Below are 27100 nucleotides of genomic sequence, written 5' to 3'. Positions count from 1 at the left end.
GTCATAACACGTGTGTTGACAATGCATCCAGATTACTCAGGTTGAGTTTATAATGCATCCACGTGTCTACAACTGTCATAACACGTGTGTTGACAATGCATCCTGATTACTCAGGAGTTTATAATTCTACAGTTGTCATACCTCAGTTCCAACCAGTAGGATATGATATAATTTGTGTCGATAATGCATCCAGATGACGCAAGTTGAGTTTAGATTCTATGCCGGTTCTCCCTCAGTTAAAACCAGTAGGGATTGATGTGTGCTGACAATGCATTTCGATTCATCCCCGCAATATATCCATAAACAATTATTGTTTGGTTCGTCCTTGTTTTATTTGTTCCTTAACACAAGTACAGCACTCGGCAACCGGCCAGATGCATGGCGGTAGTCTGTAAATAAACAAGTCTTGAGCACACACTCACACGTGACATCAATCGTGATACATGTCTTCACATGTAGCAGTGCAATAAGAAACTATAACCTTCAACACTGCCCTTGTGTGACCTCATTTTGCAGACTCCCCAATATGTGCATACCTTTAACAAACAAAAGACATGGTTGAATGCACAGCAATTTTGTATCTGTTTTCACTTTACGTTTATGTTTATCCAAACGTTTTAAAACTTGATGCGCTGATTAAAAGTAAGTACACATCTATCCTAACAAAATTAAGTAATCTTTGCTCTCTCGTTACGCTATGTTACAAGTCCTATAGTTATACAAATAATTTCCTCCACCGTTACACAACATTTCTGAGTTAGTGTGTACGTAAATATACCTCTCCTAACGTCACAAATGTATTTCGTATAATATATAAATGTACATTGAGCTTATGTCACGGATAGTGGCCTGGGAGTAATACATGTTCTGTTTTGACACATCCGTACAGCCAGCCAGCCATCCGTCCATTCATCAACTCACCCCCCACCGCCCAAACTACCCACCCACCCCCCCCCTCACACAGAGAGAGGTACATACTCACTCACCTACACAAAGCCATCTCACCACCTACCTCACATCACTCAGCCATCCACTAGCCTGTCCCATCCCATCAACCCCACACACACCCAACTCCCCCACCCCGCCTCTTTCACCACACACAGGCATCTTATCACATATACATCATATACTGATATACCGACGATTCCATTTCATCAACAGGCAAACCAGCATGATTTGTTTAATCCCTTAGCTGTCTGCAAACCGATGTGTCAGTACAATGGAGCTGAACCGGTCACACCTGCCTAAAAATACCACGCCGTATGGCCCTTATCCCCCTCGATCACCGCTCACCTGAGACTAGTCTCACAAACGTCAACACACACTAAACGCCAGGCCACAGGCGGATACAGTGAATTGAACACATACTCTCGGAAACGGGTAAGTCGTTCTCTTTGTAACGCCTACAAATAAGCAACCGATCTATATATTTCTTACTTAATAAGTTATTTCCCAGTTAAACACGTGAATATATACGATGTTTCACACTGAATACAAGGCATAAGCGTGGGTTATTATTGTATGTAGCGGAATATCAGCGACTTACGGGACATGTATGTCAACCAGACCACATAATGGGACCTGAGTAAATACGTGTCTGATTCACTTTCGTGTCACTGTGTGTTATTGTCGTTGTGTATGGATGTCAACTGGATTGCCAGATACCAGAAAAAGCAGTTATAAGATATATAGATTTTAACATTTAATACTACTTATGGATGCACAACATTTCGAAAACGCTTCGTGTCTATATACACTTAAACGATACAAATCTAATGACATACATATATACAGATATGTAAATACAAGAAGAGTGAGTCAGATACGGTGTCCTAGTGTGGACGAATGATGACAATTACTAACGTTGTCATGGTTGTGGACCATCAGTATCCAGCTGATGAATTGCAGCGAGTGATGACAATTAAAACATGGTGAGGTTAGGTAAATTATTGCACTTACCAGTACGTATTTCAAGAGTTTTGCACTTACTATTGTCCGTCAAACTGGCTCTCAGTTCACAGCGATTTACTTGGTATGTTTGTATATGATGAAAATTAAATATATATGTTAATTGTATCCTTTAGCCCATTACCAGAAAAAAACAGTTTTAGCGTTTGTCATCCCAAATTAAAGATATTTCCTTCATTGTTGTCATGTAAGTCCATGACAGGGATCGAACACCTAGGGCGGCAATCAGTACCTGTACAGAATCGATCACGGCATCTTTATATTCGCCACCACAACACCACTGACTTCTATGCAGCCGATGTTATAGACCAGGACGGGACCCCGCCTGCCATTCGTAACTACTCGCCTCTTTCCATGACCATCCGGCTTGCCGGAATGACATAAATAGTTACGAATGCCTGCCTGCTTGAGCAGGTACACCACCTTTAAGCCGAGTTCGAATATAACTTGAGAAGTTGTTATCCCCGTTGTAGTTTCCAGGCACATGGAAAGCCACGAGCATTTGAATTGAACTGTGTCCTAGCCCTTCACCCCAACCAAAATTGTGACTAATGTTTCAAAAAGACGGCCAGTTCTCCCTTTAGTATGGTGGCTGATTTGTATGGTGGCTGATTAGGGCCATCGCTTTCTCGTCTTAAAATTCGGATGCGAGAAAGCGATATCACGAGACGAGAAAGCGATAACACGAGACGAGAAAGCGATAGCCCGATACGAGAAAGCGATAGCACGAGACGAGAAAGCAATATCATTGCGCGAGAAAGCGATAGAGCGAGAAAGCGATGGCCCTAATCAGCCACCATACTTCAGACAGTTCTCTAGCTCAGTGACGTGCTGTATGTTTATCACCTATACTTAGGCTGTACATGGTCATACATACATGATCTTGTCACACGCTTGACTGCACACTTGTTCACGGTCACAGTCGGTTGCACACGTTCTCGGCAGGGCCATTCCTTTCTCCTGTCATTTTAACACTAGCTATCTCTTATCCACCATTATAGAATTACATTCACAAACTGTGATTTTCTCCACAGGGTTAAAGGGTTGAAGCTCTTTCTTCTTTCTTTGGAAACGAAATGCGCCAAAGGCCATATATATCACAGCGTATATATATATATCAGTGAGACAGTTTAAAAATTGTAATCTACGTAGACATACTTGTAAGTAAGATGCTTTCATGACGTAGGCGAGCCTCTACATCTACGTAGATGGTGTATATTTCGAGTCCGTCTGACGTAATTCCAAATCAACTTGAAGCCACACCTCCTCGTTGGCGCCTGTATATTCATCATTTGTATTTTTCAGATTTTTCATAAACCTGCGCTAGCTTTGCATTTCACTCTCTTTCGTTTTTTTCTCAACCATCGTATTGTACGTTGTGCGTGCCACGTATTGGCGTTACTAATCAGTCACTAATGGTCATGCTGTGGGATAGCCGAGTACGTTCGCCCGGGTGACCATGTTCGATTCCTCACATGGGTACACTATGTGAAGTCTATTTCTGGTGCCCACGACCGTGACATTGCTGGAATATTGCTAAAGGTGGCGTAAAGCTAAACTTACTCACTCACTGGTTGTAAAGATGCTGTGGGTATGTAAGTCAGAGCTAAAACATGTTTAAATACCACCTGCAGCATTGTGTTACATTTAGGACTCTAACATACGAGCTACCCATGTTTAACGCTTTCCTAATACACATTTTACAGCATATGTCTGCGGGAAGTAAAAAGCAACATATCATCCTACATATATATGTGTCTATATTGTGTATCTTCCCCTCCGTGGTTAGGTGATCCAGTGGTTAACATGTTCGCTCATCACACCGAAGATCCGGGTTCGATACCCCACATGGGTGCTCCCCGCTTTGAAATTGCTTGAATATTGCTAAAAGCTGCCATAAACACACTTTGTCACTATTCAGAAAAACGAGAAAACGAGAAACGTTCCGCTGAGTCAGTTCCAAAATAGAGGACAAGGTCAGTCTGTTATAAATGTTTGCGTCCAATTTACATACATATCCAGTTTCTATACACTAAGGGCCTACTGCATAACGTTGTCCGATCTGGCGACGTGTAGTGAATAATAATGCAAGCTGCCCTACTCTTGTTAGTTCCTTTGAAAACCGTTTAGATGCTTTGAACAAAGTTTATGCTTTGAACAACACGTTTATGCTTTCTGTTACGTTTATGCTTTGAACAACACATGCTTTGAACAACACGTTTATGTCACATTTATTTGAACAACACATATGAACAACCAGCTTTCTATACACTTTGAACAAGGGCACATTAATGCTGAACATAACGTTGTCATGCTTTGATCTGGCGACGTGTTTGAGTGAATAAGACGTACAAATGCATCGCGTTTTTATGGTTAACAGCTTCTTTATTTCGTGAGTGCGACGTTTCGATACAGATTCTTGTACCGTTGTGAAGCAAGAGTGATACATGAAGTGGAGGAGCTGCATATTTATACTGTATATAAGAATAAGAGTCAGATAGGCTATCCTTGGTCACGGTTGATGGTGGGCTTATGGCGTTTGATGTGAATGGTTTCGGTGAGCTTGCGTTTAGTGAAGTCCGTTTGGTTGTTGGCGAGAATGGTGAAGTCGGACCACTCTATTTGATAATTGGGGTTTGCTTTGATGTGGTCAGAGATAGCTGATTTGGTGTCGGAGTTAGCAACAGAGGTGCGATGTTCTTTGACTCGGGTGTTGATGGGTCGGGATGTTTCACCTATGTAGCTTTGTCCACAATCACAGTTTATTTTATAAATAACACATTTCGGGTTGTTTTCTTCCGTTGGCATGGAGGAGGTTGTTGAGGCTGGAGGACGCTGAGAAGGTTGTGTCTATGCCTGCCTATTGTTTCAGGAGTCGGCTGATTTGATGTGATGGTTTACCTATGTAGGGAATGGATATCTTGATGGGGGCTGATTCTGGTTGCTTCGATGGTTCTGTTGACTATTTCAGGTGGGTAGTGGTTGCGTTCTACAAAGACTTTCCTTAGGTGTTCAATTTCTTCTTGTAGGTTTGTTGAGCAGATGGTTTTGGCTCTTCTGGTCAAATCTGGAAACATCCGTCTATAGCATGTATTTCCTACAGTGCTTGCGTTTATTTCAATGGTGTACAATACGGCTTTTGGTGATGTGAATGCAACTTCAGTTTAGTAATGTATCGTCACAGATGAATACAGTGACTTTTTAAATAAATTGTATACGTCACTTTTCTTTGCTACAGATCCCATGAGCTGTCGACATGGCGGTCCACATTCCGGGACTCATTGCAATCGTCGTCTTCTACCTTCTGATTCTGGGGGTGGGCTTATGGGCAGCCCGGAAGACCGGACTTAAGAAGGGTCAGTCTAGCACTGAAGAGGTCATGCTGGCAGGGAGGGACATCGGGATGTTTGTGGGATGCTTTACCCTCACAGGTAAGATGCACCTTGTGGACGATATACACCCAGTGTGTTTCATTGTGAGCGAAAGCTCGTTCAAAACTATCACGGATCCCTTTCATTTCACTCACAAAGTCAGCACTGGAGCATAAACAGTATATAATGTATGCTCGTATAATTACGCTTAGGAACATCGACAAAGCAATTAATCAAAAGTAGAACAATATATTCTTAGTGATTTAACAGAGAATTGCACAGTACGTTCCGGACGAACGAGGCTGTAGATTAGGTTTCACGTTGGCCTACAAACCTAGGGGTCCAGACATGAATCAAGTATCCTTGCAGGAAATACAAGTATATAAAAAATGTTTATATTGTGTCGTGTAGTGCACTGCAAGATGTAATCAGTACGTTTACAATAAATGCTTTATGTTTATTTCATTATGCGTGCAATACCTCGGAACGCACCACAAGTATTTACCATGCTTTCATGTTTCCTTTGTCGGCATAGGTACTACAGATATGTACCCAAGGTACGTTTCTGTATACAGAAATGTACCCGAAACAAAGTCAAAATACGAAAACGTACCTGGTACCCAAAACGGGGAACGAGTCCCTATACCTCAACCCAAAATCGAAATCGTATGTAGTTGTTCCCGTTCAAATGATCGCGAGTGATACTGTGCATCGCGAAATATTCGTTACTGTACACGCTCGTTTCTTGTATAACGCAGTCAAATGCATCTTATACAGATCTATGACAGTTCCGATCAAGAAAACGGAACAATGCAGAATGGACTCGTCCTAGGGTACGTTTCTGCATTCTGATTTTGGCAGCCTGGGGTACAATCTGTAGTACCCGTGCCGACGACGACCCCTTCAGGATAAATTTATTGCTATGTAATGACATCGTAATCGAGACACCACAGCTAAGTGCCAAGGCCAATGTAGACGTATGTTCTCTTGGATAGTCCACTTTATAAAGCTGATAACCCCAGCTTTTTGCCCAGATTAGTCTTACTCAGAAAGGCTGTTTGAAACTCTCCAGATTAAACTGATTTTAAAGCCTAGACCTACAAAACTACTTTAACTATAGTTATGGTTTGTGCATGTTGTGTTTCTTGTGCTTGTGGTGCTTGTTGTCCTTGAGGCGCTGGTTGTGTGTCTGGTGGTTCATTTGGTGCTTGTTGTCCTTGAGGCGCTGGTTGTGTGTCTGGTGGTTCATTTGGTGCTTGTTGTCCCTGCTGTGCTTCGAGTGCTTGTAGTGCTTGTTGTACCTGCGGTGTTTCGTGTGCTCGTGGTGCTTGTTGCCATTGAGGCGCTGGTTGTGTGTGTGGTGGTTCTTGTGTTGCTTGTCCCTGCGGTGTTTCGTGTGCTTGTGGTGCTTGTTGTACCTGCGGTGTTTCGAGTGCTTGTGGTGCTTGTTGCACCTGCGGGGTTTCGTGTGCTTGTGGTGCTTGTTATACCTGCGGGGTTTCGAGTGCTTCTGGTGCTTGTTGTACCTGCGAGGTTTTCGTGTGCTTGTGCTGCTTGTTGTCATTGATGCGCTGGTTGTGTATGTTGTGATTCTTGTGTTGCTGGTCCCTGCGGTGTTTCGTGTGCTTGTGGTGCTTGTTGTACCTGCGGTGCTTCGTGTGCTTGTGGTGCTTGTTGTCCCTGCTGGATTTCGTATGTATGTGGTGCTTGTTGTCCCTGCTGTGCTTCGAGTGCTTGTGGTGCTTGTGTTGTTGTACCTGCTTGGGTTTCGTGTTTCGTGTGCATGTGGTGCTTGTTGTACCAGCAGTGCTTCTTGTGTGTGGTGGTTGTTCTGCTTTCTATGTCTGTGGTGCTTTTTGCGTCTGTGGTGATTTTTGTGTCTGTGGTGATTCTTGTGGTGCTTGTTGCACCTGCGGTACTTCGTGTGCTTGTGGGGCTTGTTGTGTCTGTGGTGCTTTTGTGTGCATGTGGTGGTTCTTTTGGTGCTTGTGTGTACCTGTTTGTGGTGCTTCTTTTGCTTGTGCTTCTTGTGCTGTGTTGTGTGTCTTTGTGGTGCTTTTGTGCTTGGTGCTTGTGTTGTGTCTTGTATTTGTTGTTGCGGTGCTTCTTGTGCTTGTGGTGCTTGTGTCTTTGGGGCTTTTGTGCTTATGCTGGTTGTGTCTATTTATTTTTGTTTTGGTTGCGAGGTTATGTTTTCAGCTTGTGGTGCTTGTAGTGTTTGTGGTGTTTCTTGTGCTTGTAACATGTCTGTGTTGTGAAGGGTGTGTATAGTGTATGTGATGTTAACGGTGGCTGGTGTATCTATCATGCTTCTGTGTACATTTGTGAGTGTGTGCGCGTATGTGTATGTGTGTTTGTGACTTTGTAGAACATCTTATATGTATGTACGCACAATTGCAGCCAGTGTCCATTAGATACTTGACACAAGATAAAACGAAGCCACTAATGGACATGGCAGTTGTTACAAGATACTTAATAGAAGATAATATGTTTATGCAAAAACATTATGTTTGTGTTGTTTGTCTATCGATATCTTTATTTCCGGTACTGAAAGGCCACAGGCCTGTAGTACAATACATTTACAAAACAATATTTACACGCACATGTAATATACATAAAGAAGAGACAATAATCAACTGTAAGTTACATTGTTTTCTGAGATATATTCTGTTCTAAACAACATGTCATTGTAAGTAAACATGGACAAGTTTTGGATTATTGTATGGTTTTTGTTATTTAACAATGCTGAGAATTTGGATAGAGGTTTGGATGGACAAAATAATATTTCTTAATATACAACTTTCTCAGGGAATTATACGCAGGGCAAATTAAAAGTAAATGATATTCATCTTCTATTTGGTTAAGATCACATAGTTTGCAAGTTCTGTTTTCTTTTTTGACATTTAAAAATCTTCCACCTTCGATAAATAAATCATGTGAAGAACATCTCAATCTGCTTAACGCTATCCTATACCTTTTTACGTTTAGACATGAAAGATAAATTTCGGCGTCAAAGGTACATTTAAACATCATACTGGAGAGGGATATCTTTCCAAACCATTCTTGCAAATAGATATCTTTTAATCTTCTTGTTAGGTTTTCTGTGTCTAACAATACATCCCACTCCAGCTACCTGGGTCGGAGGAGGATTCATCAACGGTTCCTCGGAGATCGTCGTGCTGAGCGGCCTCGTGTGGTGCCAGGCTCCAGTGGGGTATGGACTCTCCCTCGTATTTGGTGAGTCTGGTCACACGTCTACACCTACAACAAAATAAACGTCGTTACCAAGGCACTCCTAAAGAAATGAAATATATCATATACTCGCGGAGATCCGGGTTAGAATAGCTTTTCAGCTGGAGGCGAATAATTGGATCGAGCGGTCAGGTTTGCTGCCTTGGTTGACACATGTCATCGTATCCCATTTGCGTAGATCGATGATCATGATGTTGATCACTGGATTGTCTGATCACGACACAATTACTTACAGACCGCCGACGTATAGGAATATTGCAGAGTGCGGCATTTAACAACAACAACAACAAAACAAAATGGAATTTTATGAGTGCTTAATTCAACTACATAACGACTTTTATATAACGTTTTAGTTTAATTATTCTCGGCATGATCCTCTATTGGTCAGCACCATACCAATAGTCATGGCTTTCATCAAAGTGGAAAATGTCTACCATCTTTATCACAGTGCTCCCACATAAATATGTCCAGGGACGTTTCACGCAACACATTTATTTGTTTATATGACAGGAGGGATTTTCTTTGCCGACAAAATGAGACGAAGCAAGTACAACACCATGCTGGATCCATTCAACCGGAAGTACGGTGACTTGATGGGGGCGCTGTTGTATATACCCGCCATGTTGGGAGAGATGTTTTGGTCAGCGGCCATATTGTCTGCCTTAGGTTCGTAGCTTGATGTACATCAGTATTGATCTGCTGCAAACTAATAATGATAACATTTTCTCACCAAACAAATTCCAAACTGGTTCTAGTCTTTGCTTCTATTTTTGGGTATCTGTACTTCATACCACTTTCGCTACTACATCCCGCCTGGCTTGCGTTATATTTACACTGCGTTGTCTTCAGAGGTTAATGTCATTTCCAACCCATTGATGGACTGAAGAACTTTATGCATTTTTCTGGCAGTTGAACATGATGAATCCTCACACATTTTCACACTTGTTCCACACAACGCCCTCATCCATACTGTAACATAAGACATTGATGGTGATGTGCGACATCCGATATTGGTATGCTCACCAATCTGATAATCCTGGGACTATAATGTCAGTCATATCTTTATCAAAATACCATTTCATACCATCTCATACAATATGAATACGCTATGCTATTTGGCCGAGTGGGTTAATGCCACTTTCTTCACGACATCCCGTGTTTAAACTTGCGCAATGTTTACTCATTAACTTCAGAGTTGTTGGACTGATAAAAGTACTCAGTCTAGAATCTGTACTTTCCTCAGAAAGTGTAGTCCCAAATAAAACTTATGTCATCTTATACATGTCTTTTCTTTACTAAATTACCTTTAGTGTTTGGAAGCGAAAGAAACCATCTCAATTTGCATGCAATTGAGACTGTTCCTGTTCCTTGAGATCCTTTATTGCGACCTTCACGTTTCAGGGGCAACACTTGCTGTTATTTTGGACATTAACACGACTCTCTCCATCCTCATCTCAGCAGCTATATCGCTGTTGTACACGTTGGTCGGGGGGTTGTATTCCGTGGCTTACACCGATGTGGTTCAGCTCATCTGCATTTTTATTGGTCTCGTAAGTAAAACCACTTCAAAGGACATTTATCTAAGAGGAGGAGGGTCGGTTAGATGTGGAGGCGGCATTAAAATATGACACAGCAGAAGATGGCAGAGGGCATCGAAATCTGTCACAAGATTAGAAGTTATAAACTTGAACATTATTTTAGGACTACTGATAATTTTGAATATGATTATTTGTAGGGTGAGCGGAAAATGTTAAATGAGGGTGTCAGCAGAATACGATTTTCTGATTATTGTTACGATTGACTAGCTTGGAATACTAAAATAATAACAAGACTTACCTTAAACATCAGGTATTTCAAGTATGACATCATGTTATAAAGAGAATATCACCCTAGTCTGGTTCCATACCGTAAATAGTATAAATTAAGGGAACAAATATGCATTTTGCTCATCAGTTAAAATACATGTAATTGATTCACCCTATAACGTCTCTATATACAATGTCTGCATGAAACAGACGTCTGTTTTCTGCTTCAGTGGGTCAGTGTGCCCTTTGCAATGATGAACTCAGCTTCAAAGTCGATCATCGTCGACTCATCGTCGGCTCCATTGTCGTCGACGTGGTTAGGAGAGGTAGCGACCACCGATATAGGGATCTACATGGACACCTTCTTACTGCTCATTTTCGGGGGTATTCCTTGGCAGGTAGGAACGACGATGACCGAAATGACGCATCTGTTTTTATTTAAGGTTGTTGCTGTTATTTTTGTTTTTGATCTTATTTTTGATTTGTTTTGTTTTGCTTTTATGTTGTTGGGGTTTTTTTTGTTTCGGGGATATTTTTGTTTGTTTTTTATTTGGTTGGTTTTTTTTTTTTTGGTTTGTTGTTGTTTTTGTTTTTGTTTTTGTTTTTTTTGGGGGGGCTTGCTTGTTTTTTGTGTCTGTTTTTTATGGTTTTTTGGGGGTGGTGGTTTGGTTTTGTGTTTGTTGTAGTTGCTTTGTGTTCTTTTTGTATTTTGTTTTGTTTGGCTTTTTTTTATGGTTTTTTGTTTGATTTAATTTTTGGGTGGGAGTGTGGGATGGGGAGTTGGTGTCATTTAACCCATGTTAAAGCAGGGTTAGCGTTTATCAACCTATCGTTAGAGACTAATACATAATATGTCAGATTAAGATCGTTGGTTTGATTTGTTACGTATCATTGTACACTGACGTCATCGAACTTTGCTCAGAGATATGTCTCGTCCATACTAGGCCTTAGGTAGCCTAGTGATCAGTCTCCCTCTTTGATCTTGCTGGCAGATAACTCAGGTCCGTAGTCGATTATATAAACAATATGATATAAATAAAATCAAGGAACAGAAATCTCTCAGTTGGTAAGCTTACTTTCCTTTTTCGTTTGTGGAAGCATAAACAAACAAATAGCATGGTTAGCTAATCAGATGCCATGGAATCACTTACAAGATATTTATTGAGGTTTGATATTTGTTATATTAGGTATATTTCCAACGTGTGCTGTCAGCTAGATCAGTGAATATCGCTCGTACCTTGTCCTTTGCGGGCGGGTTTGGATGCATGTTTATGGCTATACCGGCAGTGTTGATAGGAGCCATAGCATCGAACACAGGTAAGTGTACGAGCAATAAAGTAATTACATGTATGGTCATTTAAAGTATTCTCAAACTATTTTCAAAAGAAATCATCCCGTTATTTCAAAATGTCATCGCCTGAGAATGATCAGGTTCGAATGTTTTCCGAATGAAATTCCACTGGCTTTGAAAGACACATTACTGATGAAAATTATTATGAATGGATCTCTGATGTGATGACACCAGGTGTTTGCGAAAAACGTGAAACATTTCCATCATTACCTGTAGCATCCGCCACTTTCAGCTTTTCATTTTATCTTTGTTTCCAATAGAAATATTTCATTTAGTTTAGTTTCGGTCAGAAAGATTTACCCACATCGAGAAGAATCACAAGAATAGCAGGTTGAAACACACCAAAACTCTTGGGGCGAAAGAACGCCTAAACTCCATATTCTACTAAATAGTATTCTCGTCTGATCGATAGTAACTGTTTATAATGTTACATTTTGACCGTGAAATTAATATAATAAACTTAGAATTTTTCTCTTAATTTCAGATTGGAATCAAACTGCTTATGACAAGCAAATAAATGGTTCCATTCCGACGGATGAATTGGGGCTAACTCTACCCTTAGTGCTTCGCTATCTCACCCCTGACGCTGTTACGTTTATTGGCCTGGGCGCTGTCTCCGCCGCCGTCATGTCCTCCACCGACTCCTCCCTACTCTCCTCCAGTTCCATGTTCGCAAGGAACGTCTTCGGCGTTGTCTACACTCGATGCACCAAGAAGAAGGTACCGTTATATAGCAAAATGTTTAGCCTGTGCCCATACACTAGGTTTAGCTTTTCCATAAAATATTGATCCGTTATATATTATTATAGTGAGTTCCCATAGCACTGATTTAGGGTCAATTTTATCACACGAGAAATTTAGATATCATTTACTGCCATCAAATTGGGTTATGATCGTCTCATTATTTGTAAAAGATTTATTGTGGTTTATTGATATATTTATAGATATGTTACATTTGTGACATTCAAATTTCCTTTTCTACAAAAGAACTATTAATTCATTCATAAAATTTGGATGCTTAATGTATATTCGAATAGTTTCGTGTGTTTTGTTATGTATTAGTGTTTCAAGCAATTGTTTACCTTGTTTTATTTTTCATATGATACGCATTCTTTTAATTATCATAAACGTTTATTCAATGCATGAAACAGCTTCATGGGTTTCAAACTATCATTTACATGACGTCATTATCTTTTTTATTTTTCAGTTTTCCGATCGTATGACAATCTGGGTTATGCGATTTACGCAGCTGGTCATCGCAGGCTGTGCGTGTGCCATGGCGATAACAGTGAAATCGATTTACTATCTCTTCTACCTGTGTTCAGACCTCGTGTTCGTCATCCTCTTTCCTCAACTGGCATGCGCCGTGTACCTTCACGATACCAATTCATATGGGTCCCTTCTTGGGTTCATAATCGGTCTGATCTTCCGATTGTTGGGCGGAGAACCGGGCCTCGGTTTGCCCCCGTCGATTCACTACCCATGGTATGACAAGGATGCTGGTCAACGCTTCCCCTTCAGATCTTTGACCATGATCATAACTCTCGTAACGGTAATACTAGGTTCCTACCTTTTCCACGTACTTTTCAAGAGTGGTTGTCTACCGATTGAATTCGACATCTTTAACAGTTTCACCGACAAGCCAAGGACGGTTCTGACTTCAACCACAGCGCCGATCGAGGTAGCGAAACTGCCATCAGACGTTCCCTCTTCGTACCAACCGTACGTCCCCGATGACCTTCATGAACGAAAGGTCAATTTGAGTAAGAGGGGGCACGACAATCCAGTGTTTCGACAGGAGCCGTACCAGACAGACACGCTGGGCAGTAACGGGACAGTAGACGCTGAGAAACCCCTGAAGACTGTGACCAGGTTATAGACAACAACGACGTTGTTCAGTAAACTATGTTATTACGAACACACGTATAATGGACCGACGGATGTATGCCTGATCACTGCTACTTGATGTATATTTTAGTTGAAATCCATATTATGGACAATGCTTATACCACACTAGAATTTGTGGTCCCTTTGAATTCGTTTTTGTACGTTTATGAGTTAACAGTATGTTTCTTGAGGTTATGCATGTAATCAGTCATCCCGTTTGTAATTGTTCAAATTAACCTTACGTAAAACAATTGGACGAAGGGTAGTCACGTCTGTCGTATGTATTTGTTCAATGTTTCTTTGTACTCGGTTAATGATGCTATGAACATTAATCGGACATAACTGCTAAGAGAGTCAGCCAGAAAAGTTCATCTGCGTTGTGATTCTGCAGTGCATTTGACAAAAGCCGTCAACAGGAAATCCCGAACGATCTGTCCTGAGTGAATAAATATTAAAACTCCCCAGCCATGGACAGATAATCCGTGATTCCGAGTTGGAAGTATTTTATTATATATTGCCCACAGATTCTTTCCATAAATATAGCTCTGGTCTCAAGACATCAACTCAGTCAATATATTACTGTAAAGACTTCTTCTTTATCTTCAATTATTTGAAACCGTAGACTAAATGACGTCACGGAAACTCCATAGTATTGAACAACTGGACATCATTCCGATGCCTGAAATCAAATACACATCGTCAGTGCAAAAGATTACCCAGTCTTGATTATCCTGAGAAACAAATCCCGTTTGGTTTATAGGGAAAGTTAGCTGTGAAAGTTACATGAATGAATTACTGAAAATCAATGATGACACCAGGCTAGATTACTAACAATAGGGTTCAAGATATACCCACCTTAGCTGTGGGTAATAAACTGCCTGGACATCGACGGTCGATGGTAATGATAAACAAGAAATAATGTGGATGTATTTGATACTAGGCTTATCATCGCTGTGTGTTGGAATTCAGTGTGTCGAGGACTGTTTTCATTCTAATATAGTTTTGATAATGTTTCTGATTTTGGATCAGATAGAATGTTCAACTGTATTCTTTGTTTTAGCAGTAACTATAATCTGACACACCGTATGGGCAGTCTCCAGACGTCTTACATCAATGATTTGCAGAAATTGTATATATTAGACAGATTATATCAGCATGTATCACCTAGAATGTATTACCTGGAAGGCAACATTAAACAATCAGTGCGTTACACACCCTGCGATACTAATACATATGTTTTTGTACGCTAACCCATGTCCTATTTCATATCTTTTGCTTTATAATGAGAAGATTTCACTGCACTAAGAAATACATTATTCAGCAATAACGAAATAAAAAAAATGGATTGCAATACTTTACACCAGCGTATACCCGGAACAGTTGTCATCTCATTGTCCTTCTCTTTAAAAATACATTGAGATGCTGAGAGTTAAGACGACAAAAATACAAATTTCCAACAAATTTAGGTTTCGTATGTGATTTAAATAAACGACTTCATTTTTAAAAAAGCACCAAGCTTTCCATCCGGGACACTCGACAATCGATAATATTTTGACGCTGTAGTCTTTATGCTCAAAATATTGATGCAAATCCATAGGCCACATTTGGGTCTCCTTTGTAGATTTTGAAGAAGGCTTTCAAGAACATGCTGTCTAGCTAATACATGGCTGACTTGCTGTATAACATAATGTCCTTAAATGTATGCAGTTGGATGTTAAGGTTTATGTAAAACTTTGGTCGAACCAAGTTTTCCTACAAGCACTGCGATATATACGTCCTCATTACTGACGCTCCTGTTTCATATCAATATGCATTCTATTACCGATTATCATGGTGCTTACATGAATGCTTGCAAAGTGGAAATCATTTTTATCCATGATGTGTTCAATAATAGGATCCTGTGTCCAAGATGTCGTAGAACGGCTGGAGAGCTTAGTTGTTGAAACTTGTCCCCGCAGTGATATTGCTGGAATTTTGCAAAAGGCGGCATTAAAACTCGCTGACTTACATAGATTGTCTTTTACATGGAAACCTTGTGCCTCGTGCTATGAATAAATATTTTTTCGAGCTTGTTGGTGGCGTTTATTTTTTCGTTATGCAATCTTGGTTTGATTTATATTAATGGATTGCTGATATATTTCCCTATATCTGATATGGGTCTATTGTGTATCTTTAACTGGGACGTAGGTTTCCTTCATTTGACTCTCTCACCACCAGCTGACATATTGCTCGTTGTAAAATCATATATAAGAGGAATGAGAAACACACTCTCAGTCTTTTGTACAGACGGTTTGCGGAGTTGTAACATCTTAGACTACTCGACATAAATATAGAAGCTTGTTTCCAAACACCACATATAGTCTAGTGGAACTCGTAATTTAATATTCAGATTTCGTCTGCATATATAAGAAAAAAGTACTCATTATTTTATACAATGCACAAACCGCTCGATTTCCCTTGACCACATTTCTTTATCGTTATTATTCTAAGTCCTTTGAAGTTCAGTCAAATGAGCACTGCACTTTTCTGAAGCGATTGTGATGAAGAAGCTATCATGCTGTTTATTGTTTTCTAAAGGGGTTTTATACTTAGTTCACATTGTGTATCAAAGCTCGTCAAGCAGGATCTATAGAATATTTTTACATACATGACATTAAAACGGGGTTATCGTTTCAAATACACAAATACATAAATGAATCTGTCAGATAGGGACGTAGTTATCCTATTTGTTACCAGCGATTACTTTCAATGACATTTTAACAAAGGTATCCGTATCCTGATAGTGAGTTTGAAGTGTGTATGAATACAAAGAACGCAATGTGCATGCAAAGAGAAGGTCGAGCTCTTCCTGCAAGCCCCCAATAACATCTCCAGAAACTATACATAGTGTCCGTTTACTTATTGTGGAAATCAAACCTATTGACAAGCTATTTTCACAACGGAGGTTCATTATGTGTTTGGTACATTTACTAGTCTTGCTTTGCCAGGCTAGTTCTGTTGGACTAGTCAGGCTTTGATCATGGTGCTTTTATGAATAATTGCAAAATAGAAATCATTTTTATCCATGATGTGTTCACCGTGGCCAGGTTTTACCTATCCTTGATATTGTAGCGCGGTTAGAGAGCTAGTGTTTAAAGGTTTCTTCACAGTGATATTGCTGGAATTATTACTGATGGAGTGTAGTGAATTGTACTGATGGAGCCGTTTACAACAGTCATAACAAGTACTCAACAGACATGTTTGGATAACGAACAAATTAAAAACTACATTATCGTAGATATGGATCATTATGTAACACCATATGTCAAAACGGGGACGTTTGACAAACGTGTATCCATATAGAAGTGAGATTTACAGTTCATTATATTTGGTCAGCTCATATATGCAGCTTAATTGGTCATCTTAACAAAGGACCATATCAGTTGACATTACAACACCAGCTACACCGGAAGTTACCTTTTAGCTCACAAGGAAGTGTAAACGCATATATATTTTCAAAGTAACATCCTGCACAGTTACATCTTCTCACATCTGCTGTTTAAATAGACAGCGCAGTAGCTTAGTGTTCGTCTCCATTGTTTTTTTTTATGTTATCGTGCCTGTTTTTCTCCCAAAGGAACGTTACCTTTCAATATTGATATCTGTTAATGTGTTGTGATGTGCTGCTAGTATGAGTCGTACAGAGCATTTGAGATGAACACTACATGAAGCGACAACAAAATCCCCTACATTAACCCATGAACGAAGAGTGTTCTCCCAGCTTGTATTCTAGAAGCACTCGTAAAATTCCGCCTCGCCATTGAACGTTTAAGTGAAGCACATATGTCGGGTTTTTTATTACTATATAATGGGCGTATAAAAGTACTGTTACGAAGACCTACTATACGTGCTCCAGGAAAATGAACGCATACCCTTTGATGGAGTACTTTTAAGTTCAGTGTCATTTGGTACTCAGTCTGTTGTCGAAGCGGAAGCGCCATAAAATAATACTTCTACTTCTTCATGTTGATTCATATACTACCCATCAAAAGTGTAGACTCACCAGCGTAAATCTAGCCACTTACTTCAGTCAACTGTTCTAAACTTGATTTTGCAAAATATTCCGTACTGTTTAAAGATACTCTTTACACATGAACTGGTGCATTGTAAAACAAATTCGTAACGTTGAAAAGATTATTATTATGAAGTTAATAAATGATGAAACTCCGTGAGAATTGGCGAATTCTTAACAAAACTTTACACCAAAACGTAGCTCTTCACATGCACGATATTTGCACATGTTTTTCTTGCAATGTGATGCATGATCCTCGTGCAATTCATCTGCATAAGGTTTGCAGTTGGTTCCCCCAAGTTAGTGGAGAAATTCATCTTCGATGTAACCATATATATATACATACCATATAGTAAGTGCTTGAAGTGAGTCTAAACTTTTGATGGGTAGTATATATACATGTATGATGTCATTCAAACCAAACATAATGGATAAGAATCGTGCATATTATGGACGACAGTTCGTGATATCCGACCTAATTACATTTAAATCTGATAATGTTACACTACACCAACCTGATCTACACAGCTGTAAAATGCCTACCCGTAAGAAGGTGGTTGTATGTCACGTTTTGGCTACTCAACACCTACTAAACGCCAGCTGTGATACGCCAGCTGTAAAAATGCATACCTGTACGGAGTTTACTGTGTGTTATGTTCAAGATAATCAATACCTACCCGATCTGTGAAGCTGTGAAAATGCATACTTATAAGGAGTGTACTGTGTGTTATGTTCAGGGTAATCAATACCTACCTGATCTGTCCGTCTGCGGAAATGTATACGTGTAGGGTGTTGACTGTGTGTTATGCTCAGTGTACCTGATCTGTCCAGCTGGAAAAATGCATACCTGTATGGAGTTAACGCTGTTATGTTAAGGGTAATCAGTACCTACCTGATCTGTCCAGCTGTCAAAATGCATACCTGTAAGGAGTTTACTGTGTGTTATGTTTAGGGTAATCAATACCTACCTGATATGTCCAGCTGTGAAAATGTATACCTGTAAGGAGTTCGCTGAGTGTTATGTTTAGGATAATCAACACCTACCTAATTTGTCCAGCTGTAAAATGCATACCTGTAAGGAGTTTACTGTGTGTTATGCTCAGGGTAATCAACACCTACCTGATTTGTCCAGCTTTAAAATGCATACCTGTAAGGAGTTTACTGTGTGTTATGTTAAGGGTAATCAATACCTACCTGATATGTCCAGCTGTCAAAATGTATACCTGTAAGGAGTTCACTGTGTGTTATGTTTAGGATAATCAACACCTACCTAATTTGTCCAGCTGTAAAATGCATACCTGTACCTAGGAGTTTACTGTGTGTTATGTTATGTTTAGGGTAATCAATACCTACCTGATATGTCCAGCTGTCAAAATGTATACCTGTAAGGAGTTTACTGAGTGTTATGTTTAGGATAATCAACACCTACCTAATTTGTCCAGCTGTAAAATGCATACCTGTAAGGAGTTTACTGTGTGTGTGTTATGCAGGGTAATATGTTTAGGGTAATCAACACCTACCTGATTTGTCCAGCTGTAAAATGCATACCTGTAAGGAGTTTACTGTGTGTTATGTTTAGGGTAATCAATACCTACCTGATATGTCCAGCTGTCAAAATGCATACCTGTAAGGAGTTCACTGTGTGTTATGTTTAGGATAATCAACACCTACCTAATTTGTCCAGCTGTAAAATGCATACCTGTAAGGAGTTTACTGTGTGTTATGCTCAGGGTAATCAACACCTACCTGATTTGTCCAGCTGTAAAATGCATACCTGTAAGGAGTTTACTGTGTGTTATGTTTAGGGTAATCAATACCTACCTGATCTGTCCAGCTGTGAAAATGCATACCTGTAAGGAGTTTACTGTGTGTTATGTTTAGGGTAATCAATACCTACCTGATCTGTCCAGCTGTAAAATGCATACCTGTAAGGAGTTTACTGTGTGTTATGTTTAGGGTAATCAATACCTACCTGATCTGTCCAGCTGTAAAATGCATACCTGTAAGGAGTTTACTGTGTGTTATGTTTAGGATAATCAATACCTACCTGATCTGTCCAGCTGTCAAAATGCATACCTGTAAGGAGTTTACTGTGTGTTATGTTTAGGGTAATCAATACCTACCTGATCTGTCCAGCTGTCAAAATGCATACCTGTAAGGAGTTTACTGTGTGTTATGTTTAGGGTAATCAATACCTACCTGATCTGTCCAGCTGTAAAATGCATACCTGTAAGGAGTTTACTGTGTGGTATGTTTAGGGTAATCAATACCTACCTGATCTGTCCAGCTGTAAAATGCATACCTGTAAGGAGTTTACTGTGTGGTATGTTAAGGGTAATCAATACCTACCTGATCAGTCTAGCTGTAAAATGTGTTTTTATATTGAACCACCAGGAAACTTGTTGATGCTATGTTTAAGGCACTCAATACCTATCTGATCTTTCTAGCTGTACAAATATTTTCACAATGCGAAGATATGAACATCTGAAACCTCAAGTTAACGTCTTTGGCTCCATATGGGATTTTCAGGCATGAAACTCGGACAGCTTTTCAAAGTTTGAAAATAGTCTGTTTGATAGTCTCAAGACTGTAATGGCGACTGTACTGTTCCATGCTGGAAATCCTCAGCGTTCAGAGACAAATAATTTACCCCATAAAATACACCCTCTAATCTGTCAACATCGAGAAGTATATGGGTTTTTTTATTTGCAACAAAAGATGCTGTCACCGTAAGAAGGATATCTCAAAGCATCTTCTTTACATCCGTCACAGTTATACCTTCAAGGGTCATGATGAACACGTCCTATTGTCTTCGTGGCGTGTGATTTGGGGTTGGCTGTACACATCAAGGATGTGGATGGTGGACCTTTGTTGGCGATAAGTAGCCATGGCATATGGTTACACCATCACAATGATAAACATTTGTGTTTCTCTTCTTTCTTCATTTTGCCTTCGGGTTTAGCTTGTAATGGAATCAGTCATGCGGTTTTTACATAACTCAAAGACTGACGCGTGTTATTGAAGAGATGCGACACTCACACCGAATGTGGTTCTGGTTCGAGGATTACCATTTATACATTTTCATTCGAAAGACGAAAGGTTAACTGATCATGAGTGCACACCTGATGGATGAAGTAGCATTAAAGAATGTGACACCCAGCTGTATATTACAAAAGGTATTTGGCTGATGGTCGGTAATAATGTAAAACACGATACGTATAACGGAATGGCACTTTACACACAACACAAACTAACACCACACTTAATGTCAGCACCACCATCATGAAATCATCTCCGTTACTATCATTATCGTCAACATCATCATCATCATCATCATCATCATCATCATCAAAACTACAATCAGCATTTATTTACATCTTCTTAGCATACATACAATAAGTACAGTCAATATCGTAATCATAAAAACATCATAACATCAGCGTCATCGTCATCATCATCGGCACCTTCATTTTTACACTTCGGAATAATGAAAAACTAAAAAGTCATCAAGAAATAACACATTATTCAAATGTCACTGGATCACACAAAATATGAATAACACATAATTGATAAGATTTTAACTAATAACTTACAGGTATGCAACTATGGGTGTAAAGGAATTGCTAAAAGCTCGGCTTGTTCAAATAGCCTAGCTCAAAGTGATTCACTGTAGTCGCGGCTGACATCATATGTTGCCTCACTTCGGAATACACAGTGACAAAACCAGCAGAACAGGAACGGCTACAGAGTGGTTGAAGAGGTGTGGGAGGAGTGAAGTGAGCAATCTGGTTTTCCTGTGCCGTGTATGTCGTGTCGGTTAACAGCACGAATAAATCCTCCCATGACATGCTTCGAAAAGTGCATTATATCCTCGTACAGCCAAACATAACACCAAGACGACAAAATATATATTTCAAAATTCGCATGCATGTAAGTAAATGTTGGGACTCGTTGTAACAGGTAATTCTCATAGATTTGTATTTTCTTAATGAATGTGCTTACCGATCTGAAAAAGAATTCACATATTTCTTATGCATGTTCCTGACACCAGGTGTTGAAGCGACGATTTGTGGAAATATAATATACAGGCAGAACCCATATAGAATGGCTCTTCGGTTGCTCACGGGATGGTCTGATTGAACAGAGACCTTCAAATCCGTGTGGAGAAGCATAACATATGTCCAGGGCATCCTTCTGAACACTCATCTGGTTCACAGCGTGAACTCTTATAATGATTTTAGTTCCCACGGTGCAGATTTGAACTTTTAATTACAAAGACAATCGGTGCAATGTATAAGTGTTACTGCTAAATGTTTACTACAGCATAGAACGTTGACAGCATGTTCTTTGATGAGGGAATCACAGTTCTGCGAGTGTAATGGGATGGTTCCTGAAACTAGAGTAAACAAATCTACACATGCACAATTATCTCAGTCTGGTGTCTAAGCCGTCGAAAGTCGTCTCAGTGAAGAGTTGTTTAGCTGAGGGGCGTCGTGGTGGAATCCCGTTTGCTCTAATAATGTTTCTAGATTTGTCAGCACCTTACCATGCTAGTGGTTGTTTGGTCCAGGTTCGACTCTATTCAGACCACCGTCGTATGGAAGGAATACTGTTCAATGCGGCGTTTGGCAACACACAAATATTAATTAATGAAAATGTAAAATAATGATTCCCGTAGTCCAGGATACGTTCATCATTTTCACCAACACCTGGTGTCTTCACTAGCTGTCATTCATATGATATTCAGCACTATTATGCAATGTGCGCCCAACAGAATCTATTATGGAATGGGATCTAGACTGGTTACTCTGTGGCGAAACTGTTTGAATGTCTTCAGCTTCGTAAAGGTTTAAGACGTTCCTCTAACATCAAGTTGCTTGGACGAATCTAACTAAACTTTGAACTGCCGTTAAAACCAAATCACTCACTGAAGGTTCAGAACTACGGAAGCGTAGTATTAAGTACTACGTAGGACATATTATCTTCTACGTAGGACATACTATCTCCTACGTAGTACTTAATATCTCCTACGTAGGACATACTATCTCCTACGTAGTACTTAGTATCTCCTACGTAGGACTTAGTATCACCTACGTCGGACTTAGTATCACCTACGTAGGACTTACTATCTCCTACGTAGGGCATCATATATCCTACGTAGTACTTCATATATCCTTTTTAAGGTACGGATTATGAAGTATGGTTAATGAGGTGAGAAATGTTTGTCTATGCAGGACGTTAGATAGTAGTCAGTGAATATTCATGACACTAACGCAGTGTTAATATACAGTGTTATTGTGTGTGTTACGTTAGGGTGACGGGGAACCTGTTCTAATTGCAATTATGTAGGTTTGGGTATGGTTATGTTTAATCTACCATACATACATATATTCCCTCCCATGGTTATCTAAAAGTCCCAGCGTGTGTGTGTGCGCGTGTGTGTGCGTCTCTCTCTCTCTGTGTGTCTCGACCTCGCAAGTTCTCTCTCACGTTCTTTCTCTCTCTCTCTCTCTCTCTCTCTCTCTCTCTCTCTCTGGGGTGGAAAAGTGTTGAGTGAGGCGTAAAACAATACGAAAATTCAAAAAGGCATTGAATTGTCATTACAGTTGTTTGTATAATTATAAGGGGATACGTACACATAGATTGCCACCGACAGTCTAAGACACGTCTGTACACGCACGTTATGATTCATGTGCAACGACCTCTGAAATATCCAATGCATAATAGTAAAGTGTAACAAAGTGCAACATATAACAGTGAACTAAGTGCAACGCGTAATAGTAGAGCAAACTGAACGCAAGGCAGTAAAGTATAACAGTCGGTCCAACACAGTACTAATGTGCAACAATTAGTTGAACACATTACTCTAATAGTGAAGGACAGCAGACTCTAACAGTAAATGAAACACATAACTGTAGACTCTAATAGAGAATGATACGAATGACTGTAGACTCTAACAGTGACTGAAACAGTGAAACAGGAGATTGTGTGCGTGCCTGGGGATTTAAGTCGACCATTTCATATTAATGTATATTAACGTATATCGATCATCTCCTACAGGAGATACTAAGTACTACGTAGGAGATACTAAGTCCTGCGTAGGAGATACTAAGTACTACATGCTACATAGTATTTCCTACGCAGGACTTACTATCTCCTACGTAGGAGATACTAAGTCCTACGTAGGAGAAAATAGTCCTACGTAGGAGATAGTAAGTCCTACGTAGAACATAGAATCTCCTACGTAGGACAAAGTATCTCCTACGTAGGACATAGTGAAGGAAACAGCAGGAGATACCCACTTAGGAGATACTAACTCCTACGTAGGAGATAATAAGTCCTACATAGGAGATACTAAGTTCTACGTAGGAGATAATAAGTACTACGTAGGAGATACTAAGTCCTACGTAGGAGAAATTAAGTCCTACGTAGGAGATAATAAGTCCTACGTAGGAGATAATAAGTCCTACGTAGGAGATAATACGTCCTACGTAGGAGATACTAAGTCCTACGTAGGAGATACCTACTTAGGAGATACTAAGTCCTACGTAGGAGTTACTAAGTCCTACGTAGGAGATACTAAGTCCTACGTAGGAGATACTAAGTCCTACGTAGGAGATACCCACTTAGGAGATACTAACTCCTACGTAGGAGATACTAAGTCCTACGTAGGAGATAATAAGTCCTACGTAGGAGATACTAAGTCCTACGTAGGAGATACCCACTTAGGAGATACTAACTCCTACGTAGGAGATACTAAGTCCTACGTAGTAGATATTAAGTACTACGTAGGAGATACTAAGCCCTACGTAGGAAATATTAAGTACTACGTAGGAGATAGTAAGACCCAAAACAATTTCGCCTATAAACCTATTTTTTCACATTTCTGTTAACCACCAACCCTTGAATTCCAATTTAGGCACAGAAGAATAGTCCAGTTTGTCAGTGTGTGGTATTGCTTATTACATTTTCATCCTGGATGATTCTGAAAGTAAGAACTCACTGTAGTCTGTAATATGCACGAACAAGACCCATCAACCATCAGTATAGACATATCCTGTACTGTCACCGGCACTACTGTCTTTGGAATGTTTACAATTCACAGTTTGTATAAACCAGGGTTCAAGGCTCAGATCTAATAAAAGAACTCATTTTCAACTCGAGGCTTGTTTCTCTCAACTGACAATGGTTGAATTCATGTTCAAGCTAATACGCCATCCTCGGTGTTCGCCGACAATGGATGATTCCTCGTCAGGGGTCAACAGTCAACGGATTAACGAAAGCAAAGGCGCGGATTTCCCTGACTCACAGCTAGAAGGGGAATCTGATTATTTTTCAGAAAAAGAAAGGGTTGTACCATGCTGTGTCACTTGTATGCCTGAAGTACTTGGTTCATATCAACCGTATTGGTTTTCCGTTGATGTTGTTAACTAAAAATAATTAAGGTATTTATGTTAAAGACTGACTGACTGACTGAGTTTGGTTTTACGCCGCTTTTAGCAATATTCCAGCAACATCACGGCGGGGGACACCAGAAATGGCCTTCACACAATGTACCCATGTGGGGATTCGAACTCGGGTCTTCGGCGTGACGAGCCAACGCTTTAACCACTAGGCTACCCCACCACCCCCCATGTCAAAGAACAGGCAACGAATAGCTTATACCGAACTGATTGATATAACTATCTGTTTGAAGTCGTTTATATGCGTTTAAGGAACTACGGTTAAAAATAAAATTAGTGGCCTTTTCGAGTTCGTTATAACCGTAGTTTACTGTGCTACTAACACCCGTGTATGCAAGACTATATGTGGTTTAAACAGAACGTTCTGAAGAAAAAGACTGGCAAGGACCATGTGGTTTCATTTATCCTGTTGGTGAATGTTTACATAAGCTGTCAAAACGTGAATCGTGCATTTGATACATGTAATAATAATTGTATGCATGTTTTATAAGAAAAATATGTTTAGCTAACGTCGCAATCCGTGAAGACCCGTGTTAGAATTGATTGTCGTAAGAGGCGACAAACGGGCTCGGCTGGTCAGGCTAGCTGACTTGGTTAGCACATGTCATCGTATCCCAGTTGAGGAGATCGATGGTCATGCTGTTGATCATTGGATTGTCTGGTTCAGACTCGATTATTAACAGACCGCCACCATATACGCTGGAATATTGCTGAGTGTGGCGTAAAACTAAACTCACTCACTCTAGACACCCGACTACTCCACAACCACCTGCCACCATCTTTCATTGTTAAGGAGGTATAATACTGTTGGACTTGCAGCACCTTAATATTTGAGCAAGTGTACACACAGTAACACATAGCTCTAACCCCACTCACTCACTGAGGTAACGATAAGAAAATAACATACAAAATGTATTCCTGTCTGAAAATAATTTCATATATTGCACAATGTAATAACAAATTTATAGATGACTCATACTATCAGCCCATGAACCCTATGGGTGATAATTCATTCTGTCTGTACACACACAGGTATCACGTGGACAAACTGTACTAACAGGATGTGACCCACATTTTCAAATAATTCAACGCTTTACTGATTGTTCTACAGATACTAAATTGTGTTTACAGGATACATCAGGGGAAATGGTTCGTGCTGTTACTATACGTGAACAAGGGTACTCGTTGTTCATTCGATTTGGTCATCCAAATTACTATTAACACTGTCACCTACGGGGAGTGGGCGGTCTAGAGATTAAAGTGCAAGTTAGAATCGTCATTGATCCTGTTTTAATAACCAAAATATGTACAATGCATGGAGCATGTTTCTTGTGTTGCCCTGTCGTGTTGCTGCCCCATTACTGCTGAAGTGAAGGTAAAATCGTATTCACTCCAAGCATCCCTTTGAGAAAATAATTACAAATTTGAATTACTTCAAAACATAAAAGCAGTTTCAATATGACGTGTTACCTGATTTTTTCTTTTTTAAACTACTAGTCATACTTAAGAGGAACTTTATGTACACTGACTCGGGGGGAGGGGGCGGGACGGCAGAATTAACACGAAAGGGTCCTTTCACATATACACCAGTCTCTTTCCTTTTAGGGACGGGCGTCGTAGGTTCCAACTTCCAACCACTCTATGATTGGTCTTCCGATTTAAGCGTTCGCACATCAGGTAGAAGACCCGGGTTCGATTCCACTGTTAAGCCCTTGTCTCCCGTCGCGACACTCTGCACTCACTCACTCACGCATGCACTCACTCACTCACTCACTCATCAAGCAAAATATTCTGGTTACCAGCTAATAATGTAATGTTTTCGGAGCATATAGAGAGAATGTAACTCTTGACGCTATGAACAAAATATGTTCATCATTCTTACAACCACAAACTGCAAAATTACGTTCTCATTGCTTTGTATGTAATCGATTCTGAACCAGACATGGCCGACA

At 40.0% G+C, this 27100-nt stretch overlaps 1 protein-coding gene across 1 annotated transcript; it reads left to right on the top strand.

The window, feature by feature from the left end:
- The first annotated feature begins 1136 nt into the window (after positions 1 to 1136).
- LOC124271990 (high-affinity choline transporter 1-like) lies at positions 1137 to 15706 on the top strand. The gene is made up of 9 exons (XM_046707160.1): positions 1137 to 1380; positions 5207 to 5399; positions 8469 to 8576; positions 9102 to 9257; positions 9993 to 10141; positions 10627 to 10794; positions 11584 to 11713; positions 12232 to 12467; positions 12955 to 15706. The coding sequence occupies exons 2-9, from the start codon at positions 5225 to 5227 to the stop codon at positions 13624 to 13626; spliced, it is 1794 nt and encodes a 597-aa protein (XP_046563116.1). The 5' UTR covers positions 1137 to 1380; positions 5207 to 5224; the 3' UTR covers positions 13627 to 15706.
- Positions 15707 to 27100: the final 11394 nt, after the last annotated feature.

The sequence above is a fragment of the Haliotis rubra genome, unplaced genomic scaffold (assembly GCF_003918875.1).
Source record: "Haliotis rubra isolate DU_JTF1 unplaced genomic scaffold, ASM391887v1 Scf165, whole genome shotgun sequence".
NCBI lineage: Eukaryota > Metazoa > Mollusca > Gastropoda > Lepetellida > Haliotidae > Haliotis > Haliotis rubra.
Note: the sequence above shows the minus strand (reverse complement) of the source record. Positions and strands in the feature narration are given on the sequence as shown.

Bases quoted from the DNA above. Each gene is read 5' to 3' on its own strand.
- LOC124271990 (XM_046707160.1), top strand. From the start codon at position 5,225: ATGGCGGTCCACATTCCGGGACTCATTGCAATCGTCGTCTTCTACCTT. The intron at 9,258-9,992 runs GTTCGTAGCTTG...TTCACGTTTCAG, and splicing joins GGCCATATTGTCTGCCTTAG to GGGCAACACTTGCTGTTATT. The intron at 12,468-12,954 runs GTACCGTTATAT...TTTATTTTTCAG, and splicing joins CTCGATGCACCAAGAAGAAG to TTTTCCGATCGTATGACAAT.